The sequence below is a fragment of the Idiotropiscis lumnitzeri genome, chromosome 6 (genome assembly GCF_059441095.1).
Source record: "Idiotropiscis lumnitzeri isolate Australia: NSW breed Sydney's pygmy pipehorse chromosome 6, RoL_Ilum_1.0, whole genome shotgun sequence".
NCBI classification, from domain to species: Eukaryota; Metazoa; Chordata; class Actinopteri; order Syngnathiformes; family Syngnathidae; genus Idiotropiscis; species Idiotropiscis lumnitzeri.
Genome location: NC_142396.1, coordinates 436,955 through 450,048, shown reverse-complemented (window position 1 = coordinate 450,048; position 13,094 = coordinate 436,955). Strand labels below are relative to the sequence as shown.

Here is a 13,094-nt window from a genome sequence, read left to right as displayed (position 1 = left end):
AACGCAACTTTTCACTAGCCGACTCTGACGAAGTGAACGGCACACTTGAATAACGCGATGAGTTTCCGAACAGAACGTTGTTCAAAAGTGACGTTCGTTTCGCGGTATTCATGAAGGCTGGCAGATAAAACAGGGGGAGACGACGCAATGATACGCAGCCACACACGGGATTAAGTATTCGTGCGCTCATTGGTCGATCTCGCTGCCGGGGTCCAATCATGTGTGCCAGTGGGCGTTAACAAATCCTCCGAGTTCATTCTTCTCTTTGAAGGAACGCGTCTTACCGCAATAGTGAAATAATAAATAATATGAAAATGCACTTCAACTGTAATACATTTTCAAATATACTTAAATTGTACAAAGGCACGATGAGAATTAATTTAGCAATAAGTATTTAAGTTTCTCTCTTCTTTTTAAACTCATCTAAAAATTAGCGAGTTCGCCTGTCCCTTCAAAAAATAAATAATTAAATGCGGCCCAATTGCTCATTATAATGCAGTGTTAACAGGGGCAGCATTCAGCTACATCAGGATGGAAATGGCTCAGTCATCCCAAAAAAATCAGAGTAAAGCCAAAGTAGTGAAATGTATTTGTTTTAATTTAATTGAAAATAAATACTAGCACAGCAAAGCAAGTTCACCACTTGGTTCTTGCTCTAACATTTTGGTAAGAAAACAAAAACAAACAAACCATCCAAAAGCAAAACTAAAGGGGGGAAAAATACTTCAGTTAATGAATCCATCTCCATCATCGTCCTCCAGCAACTTCCTGAAGTGCTTCTCATTTTTTTCCTCAGCCCAACAAGTTAAATAAAACAGACAAAAGACTCAAGAGAGGAATGACAAAAACCCATGAAAAAAAAAAACAACCAAAACAAAGTTGCCAGTTTTCATTTTTGAATCGTTCACCTTCTTGTCATAATGTCGCATGGCAACGGAAGAGATGGGGCGGGGCTACGGTCCATCGCCGTGGCGATCGACACACCGGTTAAAACGAAAAAAAAAGAGAGAAGAGACGACAGCGAAAGAGCGGATTGCATAAATATGTACATGACAGCGGACAGTAGTGATGGACAAATGAAGCATCATGAAGCACTTGTGATCATTTTCGACGCCTCTCTCGATTAACAGAAACAGTGGAAACGGAATCAATTTCTCCTCCTTAAACCAAGAGCACCATCTGGTGGAGTAACAAATATCACAAATGCTTCACCAAGCTTCATTTTGCCAGCAATCGCGGGCAGTGCTTCTCACGGGAATGTTTCTGGAATGAGACAGAATTCTGCGTCTGGAAGAGTCACCTCACACTCCAAGTGATTGGTCACACTTGGAATGAAACAAGCACAAGTTCGTGTGTGTGTGTGTGTGTGTGCATACATATGGATGTGTCAGAAACTAAACAAACCCAAAACGAGTGCTCCCCATTTGGAGATGTAGCGAGAGTGTTGCACCAACACTTTGCCACTCACATAACGATTCCTTTTTCAATTTATTTCCAACACAGGAAGACAACCTGACATTTCCTTCTCAACTACCTTCAGTCTTTTAAAAAAACGAGAGAATTCCAGCAGTCGAGACGCACAACTCCTGAGTTTTGGCGCTGGAAAATGAGTCGAGTCCTGGACGAACTTAAATCAAGCGCCCCCTCGCTCGCTACGTTAACGCCGTTAACGCAATCGAGAAGCTGCTGGATGGAGGAGCGAAAGTTCGTCGGACTGGCGGTGGAAAAAAATAAATCAAGCTCGCCCAAAACACGCCTTCTGTGCTTGCACTAGCATCTTAGCATTTCAAAATCAATAGTGTTCTGGCTGAGATTTGAAGATGTCCAGACTGACGGGAATGACGGCAGCACTGAAGTGCGCCACCTGAGTTGTGGCGCAGGAAAAGTATCATGGCTAAAGTGTATCTACATGTATGTATGTATACACACACACACACACATATATATATATATATATATATATATACACACATGTATACATATATATACACATACATATATGTGTATATATGTGTGTGTAGATGTGAAGAAGGGGAAAAATGGTAACCCAGCAGCAAAGATGAAAGGAGCGCGAAAGACTTTTGTTGTCGCGTTTCTGTTTGCAAACGCGTTTCTACAGCAACAGGATGACAACAAACAGAAGTATGGTTTTTTTTTCCATCGTGCAGTACGGTCGAGGCAAACCGGGAGTCATGCACGTTAGTCTCGAGCAAAACAAAGCGAAGGGCGTGCGGATGCAACGATGGTGAGGGTGGGCACACGTAAGGCAACGTTTTTGGTGCTTTGTTCCCCAAAAAAAGAAGTGTCTCGTCGTCGTCTTCTGGTTCCAAAACAAGTGCAATAAGGGGAGAGAAAAAAAAAAAAAAAAAAAAGGATGAGGACGACATGATGGACGTGAAGAAGTTAATACTGAGACGGAGAGGAAAATAAATACAAACAAAGTTGGCCTCCTGCAGAAAAATGTGGCCGACTCCTGTTTCGCATGGGTGCGTGCCCACTGTGCAAAAAAACTCAAATGTCCGTCTGCCCATGCGTCCGAACCGTCCGCAAACACGCCCGTTGGCTCAGCAGAGACTGGTACTGTTTTTTTTTTTCTTTTCTTTTCCCAAAATGGCTGCGTGTTCTCCTCCAAATGGCCACTGATGGGAACGAGGCCGGCGGGGTTTGGTCAGCAGGGCGGGGCGAGGGCGCTCACTCCCGCCCGCTGGCCGAGTAGGAGAACTGCGGGAAGTGAGGCCGCCGCTCGTTGTCCGCGGCATCCATGCCGTCCTCGTCATCTGCGCACGCACGCGAGACAAAAACACGCAGCTAACATTTGAACGGCGCTTTTGGGTGACACGCGCATGCAACAACATGTGAGCACACGCGAAAACACGCGACTTCACGCCTCAAAACATGAGACCGAAGAGATGCGAGAGCGCACGGACGGCAAGGTGAAGCGAACGCGCGCGACCACGACATATACGTCGCCACTCACATTTTTCCGGCGGCGTGATGGTGATGGTTTGCGCCGTGAACTCTTCGTCAAAGTAGCGCGTGTCCGTCTCAGAGCTCACCTGAGGTTGGAAGGGCGGGGCCATCTGAAAGGAAGGCGTGGCCAGCAAACATCACAAATGGGCGACACGCAGATTTGCAAACGGACAAAATCCAATTGGCGATTGCGCACAAGAAGTGGACAATGACCGAAGAATAAAGAAAATTCAACATTGAACACGTTTGATACTTTGCCGCAAATCTGTAAAGCCGTTCAACCGACAAAAGGCATCGAAGCGCAGTCAAGTGAAGATGGGCCGGCACGCATCTGTATCAGTTCGCCACCCGGCCTCATTTCAAGGCATCGCGGCGGCTTTATGATCAGGATCCAAGAATAGAAAATGGCCAATCGTTTCATGCAATTCGGTGCAAACGAGCTACACTGATTTCTTTAGAAAGAATACATCGTTGGTTTTTTGGGGAAGGAAATCTTACATTTTGCCAAAGGACTGTTGGCACCGGTACCTACTCAACAGTGGAGCACTCATACTGGGACCAAAAGTGGTACTGACCATCCCTAGAGTCGAGTATTTCTACTCCTCAAAACTTTGACGGCAATATTTTTCCTTTTGCCGCAATTCCCGCTTAGTGGCCTACGTGGCTGCTAAAAAATTGGTATCGGCAAAAAAAAACAAACATGGCGCTCTCGCTAATCTCGCCATCCTTCTCACCTTCTTGTCGTAGACGTCCTGCCAGTCGACGGTGACAAAGAAACTGTGTCGCATGATTTCCTTGGCGTCGTCCGGTCCCCCGCCCAGCCTGGCGGCCGCGAGAAGTCGACGTGCACAAGAAGGTTTGTGGCGCAGGAGAAGAAGAGGAGGTGAACAGGGGGGAAAAAAAAAAAAAGAAAAAGTTAGTGCCCATCACACATGGCGACCTCCACCCAAGCTGGTTTTCTCTTCTCACCGTTTGTTGGGGTCCTTGATGAGGAGGCCGGACAGCAGCGACTTGGCGTCGGACGACAGCGTGCGCGGGAACTTGATCTCCTCCATGAGGATGAGCTCAAAGAGCTTCTCGTGGTCCTGATTGTAGAAGGGCAGCCGGCCGCACATCATCTCATACGTCACCACGCCTAAGCCCCACCAGTCCACCGCGCGGCCGTAGTCGTTGTCTTCCAACACCTGCCGCCGGCCGCAAAGCCACAAATCACTCAACGCCACAAATCTCTCCGACGCCACAAATCTCTCCCATGCCACAAATCACTCCCACGCCACAAATCGCTCCAACGCCACAAATCGCTCCAACGCCACAAATCGCCCCGACGCCACAAATCACTCAACGCCACAAATCGCTCCCACGCCACAAATCGCTCCCACGCCACAAATCGCTCCCACGCCACAAATCGCCCCGACGCCACAAATTGCTCCCACGCCACAAATCACTCAACGCCACAAATCACTCAACGCCACAAATCGCTCCCACGCCACAAATCGCTCCCACGCCACAAATTGCCCCGACGCCACAAATTGCTCCCACGCCACAAATCGCCCCGACGCCACAAATCGCCCCGACGCCACAAATCACTCCCACGCCACAAATCGCTCCAACGCCACAAATCGCCCCGACGCCACAAATCACTCAACGCCACAAATCGCCCCGACGCCACAAATCGCTCCAACGCCACAAATCACTCCCACGCCACAAATCGCTCCCACGCCACAAATCGCCCCGACGCCACAAATCACTCAACGCCACAAATCGCTCCGACGCCACAAATCGCTCCCACGCCACAAATCGCCCCGACGCCACAAATCACTCAACGCCACAAATCGCTCCGACGCCACAAATCGCTCCCACGCCACAAATCGCTCCCACGCCACAAATCGCCCCGAGGCCACAAATTGCTCCCACGCCACAAATCTCTCCAACGCCACAAATCGCCCCCACGCCACAAATCTCTCCAACGCCACAAATCGCTCCAAACCCTCAAAGCATCCCAAATGAACCACATACAAAGATTTCATTGAAGAGGTTCTCCTCACGAAGGTCGAGGGCATGCTGGAGCCCATCCCCGCCGTCTTTGGGCAGTCGGCGGAGTTTCACCCTCAACGGTTGCCGGCCAATCGCAGGGCAATCAATGATACAATTCATCAATAGTTATTTTGATAATGGACTAATTGTTTAGAGACCTCGTTTAATTTCAAATGATCCAAAGCCTCTCGGCAAGAAATCGTCTCCAATTTCTGTCGTTTTTTTTCTTTTGTCTTAACCAAAATAAGACACTCGCAAACTGCTTTCACTCGGGAACGCCATCATCAATATTTGTAAGGATTTTCGGACACATTCCAAACCAAACCGGGAAGTGAATCATCATCGCCAATCCGATTGCGCATTTTCAACAGCGTCCTTTTGAAGCACCGTCATGTTTTGATTTGATGTGAAATCAGATTCATCCATTCAGCAACAAAATAATAAAATCAACGACTAAAGTCATTGTGAGTTGCAGCCGTGGTCAGGAGACGCGACGACTAGTTTTCGGAACACTGCTCAGCAGGAATCGAACGATGAATCGAAAATGGATTCAAACCACGTAAACGATGACAAGAATTGATGAGGACATTTTGGTGATTTGGGAAGAAAACGGTCAACTCGATTTCTTTTCGTGTTTCGTTGTGGCACGGGAGCGTGAAGGTGTTGGGCGTACTGGTCTGACCTCAGGCGCCAGATACTCTGGCGTGCCGCAGAACGTCTTCATGGTGGCCGTGTCGGTGATGCCTTCTTTGCACAGGCCAAAGTCGGTGATCTTGATGTGTCCGTCTTTGTCCAACATCAGGTTCTCCAGCTGCAACGAGCAAGTTTAAGCCACAGTCACAGAAAATGGAAAAATTCAATCGTCTACTTTGTTTTACACATTTAAAAAAAAGATATCTTTGAAGCGACAACTTTTTGGGGGCTGAAATAGGAGACTTATGAAGGACTTTTTCCGGAAATATTCAAACTTGTCTTTGAAACGCTGTCAAATTTTGAAATGATTTCTTTTTTTTGGGGGGGGGATATATAAATGTGTACATTTTTTAGGAAATCAAAATATTTTTCCCCTGAAACCGACGACTGTTTTATGTATTGCAGTCAACTGTCACCATTTGGGTTAACGCTTTGGAACGCTATGAGAAATGTTTCCTTCTTTCGGTCTCAACGAGTAGGATGACTTCGCTGACAAACATTTTTGGGCGGGTGTCCATGAGTCGCAAATTTCTGCCATTCACGAGAGGGTCTTGGTCGTCAACACCCTCAAGAAGAATCGTATTTTCTTTCAAAATGAATAGTGAAGCCAAACGTGAAGCTTCTGAGACAAGAAAAAGAAATCCCGTCGTAACGAGCTGCCGTTTAAGCGGCAAGAGTTCAAACTGGAGGTGAAGGTTGTCATTTAAAAACAACAAGAGAAGGCGTGCAAAAATCGTCACGCGGCGCGGCACCTTGAGGTCCCGGTAGACGATTTTGGCCGAATGCAGGTAGTCCAGAGCGGAGACGATCTCGGCGCCGTAGAAACGCGTGCGGTCCTCAGAAAACACTCGTTCCCGTGATAGGTGGAAAAACAGCTGCGGGGGAAGGGACACGTTCACATGGTCATCGCAACAGTGCACAAGTTCCAAATAAATACGGCTGTGAATACAAGTGAAAAACCTTCCGCTAATTTATCGCTTTCGAGACATTGCGGGAAAATCTGGTGTCACACGGCTGCTGAAACAAATCGTTTGATGACATCAGTGCCGCCGTCGTGCCTTGGAGGGATCAACTATTCAGAAAATTCATTCATATATACATATAGATATATATATAAATATAAATATATATATAAATATATGGTTTGCTGGAGCCTCTCCCAGCCATTTTCGGGCAGTAGGCGGGGTCACACCCTGAACGGGTTGCCGGCCAATTGCAGGGCACACAAAGACGAACAACCATCCGCGCTCACACTCATACCGAGGGGCAATTTCGAGTGCTCAATCAACCTGCCGTGCATGTTTTTGGAATGTGGGAGGAAAGCCACGCAGGCACGGGGAGAACACGCAAACTCCACACAGGATGGCCGGAATCGAACCCACGACCTCTGAGGCCATCGTGCTAACGGGTCGTCCGCCGTGCCGCACTATATCCATCCATCCAAATACCTGCCCTCTTCGGCTTGATGACGTTTTGTGAGAAACACAGAGAGTCTAGAAAAGTGGCTTGGATGTGACACATGCAAGTCACGTGACTCACGCCACAAACCCCGACGGCCATTTAGAGCGTTTCCAACACCAATGAAAAGAGTGTAAAAAAAACCATCAAGATCCTGTTCTGACCTCTCCTCCGTTGACGTACTCCATGACGAAGCAGAGGCGGTCCTTGGTCTGGAACGAGTACTTGAGAGACTGCCGCACGTGTGACAAAGAGCAAATGACATAATGCTAAACAATTTAAGACTTCACGCCGTGACGACACTCACCGTGAGGAATGGATGCCGAGTGTTTTTCAGTACCCGACTTTCTGTGAGCGTGTGAGCAACTTCATCCTGTGGCAAAGATAGCAAAAAAAAAAAAAATTCAATTAAGTCGGTGTCATATTGGAAGTGAAAAAAGTGGCTTCCTAGAAAAAAATTCTCAAATACATTTCTGTGCCTCGTTTTGTTTACAGCAAAAATTAAAAAATGTTTTCCTGTCACATTGGCGAGGCAGCTCCTACGTCGCTTCCGCTTCCGCCTCAAAAAGCCGCCGCCGCCCTCTTGTGAAACAACAGCTGCGCAACGTTTACGTTTCTCCCGCCCAAGTTGCCACAATGTCGGGCTGCAAGATTGTATGACTAGAAAGTGAAAAATATCTCTTCCCTCCGACCGACCATTAAGCGCAGTCTGATTCCCAAAAAGCAACGGCGCATTGACGTGACCGAAGGACCCCGATACAATCTCGCAGGTCGATCACATCGAGCGTCCGCGGCGGACGTCTCAAAAAGTGTGAGGCATTTGCGACAATATTCCACATTCTTGATGATACCTTGGCAATGATCACTTCCTTCTTGAGGATCTTCATGGCGTAGTAAGTTCCGCTGGCCTTCTCCCGCACCAGGATGACTTTGCCAAAAGTGCCTTTGCCCAGGAGCTTCAGATAGTCAAAGTCATTCATTGTCTGCAAGAAAAAACAAGACACGTTGGCCGTCTGGAAAAAAAAAAAAAAAAGCCGAGTCGTCGTCAATCTCCGGACGGAAGACGTGGAGAGCAACCTTGCGTTTGTAGTGGCTGATGGAGGTGTCCATCTCCTCCTCGTTGACGTTCTCCATTTGCGAGGTGGGGCTGCACAGGATGCCCTCCTCCTCCTGCTTGGCCAGCGACTCCGCCACCATCTGGATGGCCTCCGCCCACTCGTCCCTGACGGTTCGGTCAACGGCACGGTGGTGTTAGCCGTCACCTCCCTCCGCACACCGTTTGCAATGTGGGCTCAACATTTGTTTGGGGGGGGGGGGATTTGTTGTTGGAACAAAAAGGGAAAACAACAAAAAGAAAAAAAAAACTTTTTTTTTTCGAAGTGAAAATGGGGATAAAAAAAAAGTCCATTCGAATCCAAATTTGTTTTTTTTTGGGGGGGGGGGGAATGCAGAAATTTTGGTGAGTAGCCAGCGACGGAGCGACAAAGGCTGACCTCTCGTCCGGCGTGTCCACGTGGAAGGTCCTCTCGATGACGGTGGTCCACTGCAGACAGCGGATGATGAAGGTGTTGGGTTTGGGACGCTCCGTCTTCATGAGCTGGCATTCTAAAACCAAAAGTGCAATGCAAAATGCAAAAGCCCGCCCGCTTCCTCATTTACTTTTCGAAGCACACCATTGAGATCTGCACGCTCCGTGTGTACAAGTCTAACATGTCTACAATGTTTGCTCAAAAACTTTCATCAGGCAAAATTTGCTTGAAACGTTCAAATGGAAACAATTTGTGTTTTTGCTGCGTTTTGTGTGTCGGTGAAAAAGTCAACATCAACTTTTTGGGAGAAGATGAGAAGTTTCAATGGTCTTCAAGTGTGTGGGAAGGGTGAAACTGTATTAAAAAAAAACCCTTGGACGCAACCGCTCTCGATTCGACTCGACTTTCTCCGCTTCAGAGCGCCGCAGTGTACGTACGGCGAGTTTGCGTCTTACTTGCGACTGAGAAGTTGTTGAGCGGGTAAGCCAGGTCCGAATCCTGCGGTTTGTCTTTGTAGCCGATGAAGGAGCCGTCCGTCTTCAACAAGAAGTAGCGGGGACGCCAGTTCTTGATGTACTCGCCTGCCCACAGGAAGGAAAACGTTTGTTCGTTCGTCTTTTTTTTACGGCCATTCAGTTGGCAAGTCTCATCCTTAGAAGTGTGTTTTCTTTTTTTCGTTTTTTAGGAAGTGGCCTCCAACAGGTCCCAAAGCTGTGACATCGGGAAATCTTTTATTGTGATTTGTTGGGAAGGATTGCAAGCAAAGTGGCCTTGCAGCCTCCATTTGAGTTGTCCTCCACCACTTTTTGCGCTTTCACTCCCAATTCGGCCACGACTCCCTTTTGGGGTCTTTGGGGCAACTTTGCCAAGCGCGTTCTCACCCGCAAGTCAAAAGCAAACAATTTGAGGGGTCGCGCCGATCAATTCATGAGATGGGCGCCTCTCAAACCTTTTGGGTCCCTCATCAACTATAAAAGGCGAAAAAAAAAAAAGAAAAAATGAAATAAAAAGTTGCCTATTCTCGAGAACAATTTGATGTTTTTCAGAAAAAAAGTGAGTAAGTCAAGTCCATATCTCTACCCGGCCACATTTTGCCAAACGCGACAATCGGGCCGATGGATGATGTCGTGGATTGCTTTTGATTTCAAGAACAAGTTGGCTCGCCGCCGACAGACGGCGTCGAGGCGGGCCTCCCTCGTGGATTGTCGCCACTTACAGAACATGGATCCGTGACGCCGGAGCACTACTTTTAGATTACATAGGAATACAGCCAACTTGAGGTCTTCAGCCATCAACACACAAAAACGCACAGAGGTGAATTTGAAAAACAGAAATGCTGGAGAACAAAGTTGAGACTTCCGTTGCTTTGTGTCGCCGGTGTTGCTCTCCGCACGCAGGTAGCGACGTTTTGTTGTTGTTGTTTTTTAAATGACACCGCACACTTGAAATTGAGGATTTACAAATGGGCTGAAGGGTAGCGATGACATCACCTCTTTTTTGGACCCATCCTTCCTTGACAACATTCTGGTCGCTCATGGTGGCGTCGCCTCCTCCTCGTCGCAGACTCTCCAGAGATCAAGACCTGTGCTCGTCTCCCGCTCGCCACCTTCTTTCGCTCCTGCCTGCCTTCCTTCCTTTCTCTCCTCCTCCTCCTTCTTCTTCTTCTGTGGTCGCCGCTGCCCGCGTGAGTCAGCCTGCAAGGAAACTAAACAAAGCCCAAGTCAGTGGATTGTTTCCCTTTGGTGCACACTTCCTGTCTCCTCAGTTCCTTCCCGAGACTGCCTCCTTCTCTCCTTTTCCCGTGTCTTTCACATTCTTCTCTTTTCCTCCTCCACCTTTGAGTTGTCTTTCTTGGTTTGCACTTTTGCATGCGGGCCTGCCCTCCTTCCTTTTCCCCCCAGTCACCTCCTTGCACATGTTGGACATCTTTGCCACTGAGTGTACGGGAAAAAAGGAGAAACTAACGGGTTCTCGCTCAACATGTTCAAAAGGCTGCCAACATTCAGCAGCAAACTGTTGCTAACATTCTGCTAAAATGTGCCTCCCGTGCGGCCAACTTTGTGCCGGCATGCTGCCAACATGGAACGAAAATGGTGCCAACATGCTGAAAAAAATTAAAACATTCTGATTTTATTGTGTATGTATAAGATAGGTTATCCAACTTTTTTACGTGCTTGCCCTAAAGTTGCTAAAGTTGCACACTTGCGGAAATTCACTTGCTTAACAATTGATATAGATTTTCCTATTTTTTAAATTCTGTGAGGAACATCACAGCATCTTACTGCTGATTGGCTGCTACCCACTGCACAAGGAACCAATCAGATGGTGCAGTGGGTGGGACAATCTGCTTCTGCAGGCAGGACCACCAGCACACAAGAGAGAGAGAGAGAGAAATGTGCTGCAACACGCCAAAATAAACTAGCTTTTAATTTATTTGCCTTAAACGTTTATTAAAACAAAAAAAAAGCCTGATATCGATAATAGGCAAAATGCCAAATATCAGCCCAGCCGATAATCGGTCGAGCACGAATTTTAGCAGGGAAATCTTGTTATGCGGCTACTTTGGTTTTGCTTTGTTTTATTCGACTCGCTGCAGCCAGGTCAATCTTGCCGATGAGAATCTGTTCTCACCTGCCTTCCCTGGATCAATCAAATTTCAAGCAATTAATCAAAATGGCGCTCAGGGGGGCATAAAGGACGATTTTGGCCTTGCTGCTAATGCCTCTCCATGATCCTCTAGTGGTGGATGACAACAAACCCAACAACAATGGCCGAGGAGCCGGTGCTGTGGTACCTGAGTCGCGAGCCTCCGGACCGCCACCAGCCAAGCGGCATGGTTCGAATTCACCGGCTGCGGTGCTGTGCGTCCAATAAACACAAACAAACAAACAAACGAACGAACGAAAGGAACCAGCGCTTTTGTTTCAAGGGCGCGTGTGATGTCATTTAGATGTTACATAACAACATCCGCTGGTCGTGCTTCCATTTTCTTTCCGAGGAGAGCAAATGTCTGCCAGACGACCGAGAAGCGTTGCAAAGCCGCCCGCCGTTCAACGCGTCGCCCGGCGGCCTGGCCTGGCCCGGCCTCGCTGTTCATGCCGCATGCGGCGGGAGGCGGCGTGGGGACCGCCGGTCGTTGGGCGCCTTTGGTTCGGCGGCCCGAGCGGAGGACGCTCGCTGGAGGAGAGGCGTGGGGGAGAGGGGCGAGTGAGGGGTAGCTAACGGAAGCTCAAGTGGCGGTGATGCCGCTTTCTTCGCAATTCCGATTGTGCTTGTACCAGTCGTAAAAATTGGGTGGGTTGGGTGGGGTGGGTCAGCACGGTGCGGCCGCAACTGCGACCCGCCCTCACCTCGAGCCGTCCCGCAGCATCCCTCCCCGAGCGGCCGACCAGCGCGCCCCGCTAACCGCAGCTCAGCAGCTAGCCTAGCGTGCTAACCTCGCTTCCCACCCGCCACAACCAGCCCCTGCCCGCCTAAAGGGACAAGAAAAAAAGCCCGTCGTCTGCTCCTTCTGCCCTGGCAAGAAGAGGAGCAGAACGCCCGCGGGGACGGCGGCTCTTGTCAGGAGGCAACACGGGCGTCTCACCTGGTGGTCGAAGTACGACCGGGATGCCCCCTCCCAGTCCTCCCCCTCCGCCTCGACGGCCGCTCGAGCATCAGACGGTCTCCTCAGTGGCGAGAACAGAAGACGCTCGGATCCATAGCCGCCGGTCGCGAGTCCCGGAACGGACAGACGGGAGACAGGGAGAGTGAGGCGGCGGAGGAGGACAAACGGACGTACTGACAGACTAACGCCTCTCGTGTGCCTTCGCTGCTCCGTCAGGAAAAAATCGCTCCCGCTCGGCTCGACTCGGCTCGTCTCGGCTCGTCACGAGCAGCAAGCCAGATCTGACCCGCTGCTGCTAGCTTCACGGGCTGTATGACGTTTGAGAACAAATCCCGCCTCAAGTCGAATTACACGAGGATTAGTTGGCGTCTATTTCTGCATTAAAACGCGTCGAGTTTCCAGATAATGCCGACAAATAATAATGATGATTTATATAAATAAAGTTGTATTGTACTGTGCGGCGTCAAGTGGGACCTTGACGGAGTGCACGTGAAGGCAGCATCGCTCTCCTCACGGCATCCAGGGCTTTTGTTGTCTGTTGTGCGCGCGTGTGCGTGTGTTCACGTCATGTCTAGCTGATCGTTCTCACTTATCTGATTTTATCATCACCATAGGATGTGAAAATAAAAAACTTTCTCCTATTTGACTTCGTATTAATTATTTTTTTTCATCTAACCCAAATCTTTAGCACCCACCTGCTCACCCATCCTCAACCCGCTCGCCACCCCCACGTACGTGAATGGACTCTTTGTTTGACAAACCTGCTCTCTGTGTGGCTGCAGGCGTGCAACAACAACACCACA

General features: G+C 48.8%; 1 protein-coding gene across 3 annotated transcripts; it reads right to left on the bottom strand.

Moving 5' to 3' along the window:
- Positions 1 to 577: 577 nt before the first annotated feature.
- On the bottom strand, positions 578 to 12,770 carry LOC148334365 (RAC-gamma serine/threonine-protein kinase-like). 3 transcript variants are annotated; one of them, XM_088297856.1, is made up of 14 exons: positions 12,271 to 12,767; positions 10,175 to 10,389; positions 9,140 to 9,265; positions 8,649 to 8,760; positions 8,233 to 8,377; positions 8,007 to 8,138; positions 7,463 to 7,528; positions 7,320 to 7,388; positions 6,450 to 6,572; positions 5,687 to 5,815; positions 3,940 to 4,154; positions 3,705 to 3,792; positions 2,978 to 3,080; positions 578 to 2,777 (listed from the first exon to the last, which is right to left on the bottom strand). In XM_088297856.1, the coding sequence occupies exons 2-14, from the start codon at positions 10,218 to 10,220 to the stop codon at positions 2,692 to 2,694; spliced, it is 1,440 nt and encodes a 479-aa protein (XP_088153982.1). In that variant the 5' UTR covers positions 10,221 to 10,389; positions 12,271 to 12,767; the 3' UTR covers positions 578 to 2,691. The 3 variants fall into 3 exon arrangements, with proteins under 3 accessions (XP_088153982.1, XP_088153983.1, XP_088153984.1); XM_088297857.1 differs by lacking the exon at positions 12,271 to 12,767 and adding an exon at positions 11,479 to 11,884; XM_088297858.1 differs by lacking the exons at positions 578 to 2,777; positions 2,978 to 3,080; positions 3,705 to 3,792 and having other exon boundaries at positions 3,936 to 4,154; positions 12,271 to 12,770.
- Positions 12,771 to 13,094: the final 324 nt, after the last annotated feature.

Excerpts from the sequence above, each read along its gene's own strand:
- LOC148334365 (XM_088297856.1), bottom strand. The coding sequence starts at position 10,220 with ATGAGCGACCAGAATGTTGTCAAGGAAGGATGGGTCCAAAAAAGAG. Across the intron at positions 8,139-8,232 it reads TCAGCCACTACAAACGCAAG|ACAATGAATGACTTTGACTA; the intron begins GTTGCTCTCCAC and ends TTTTTCTTGCAG. Across the intron at positions 6,573-7,319 it reads AGTACGTCAACGGAGGAGAG|CTGTTTTTCCACCTATCACG; the intron begins GTCAGAACAGGA and ends CTTCCCCCGCAG.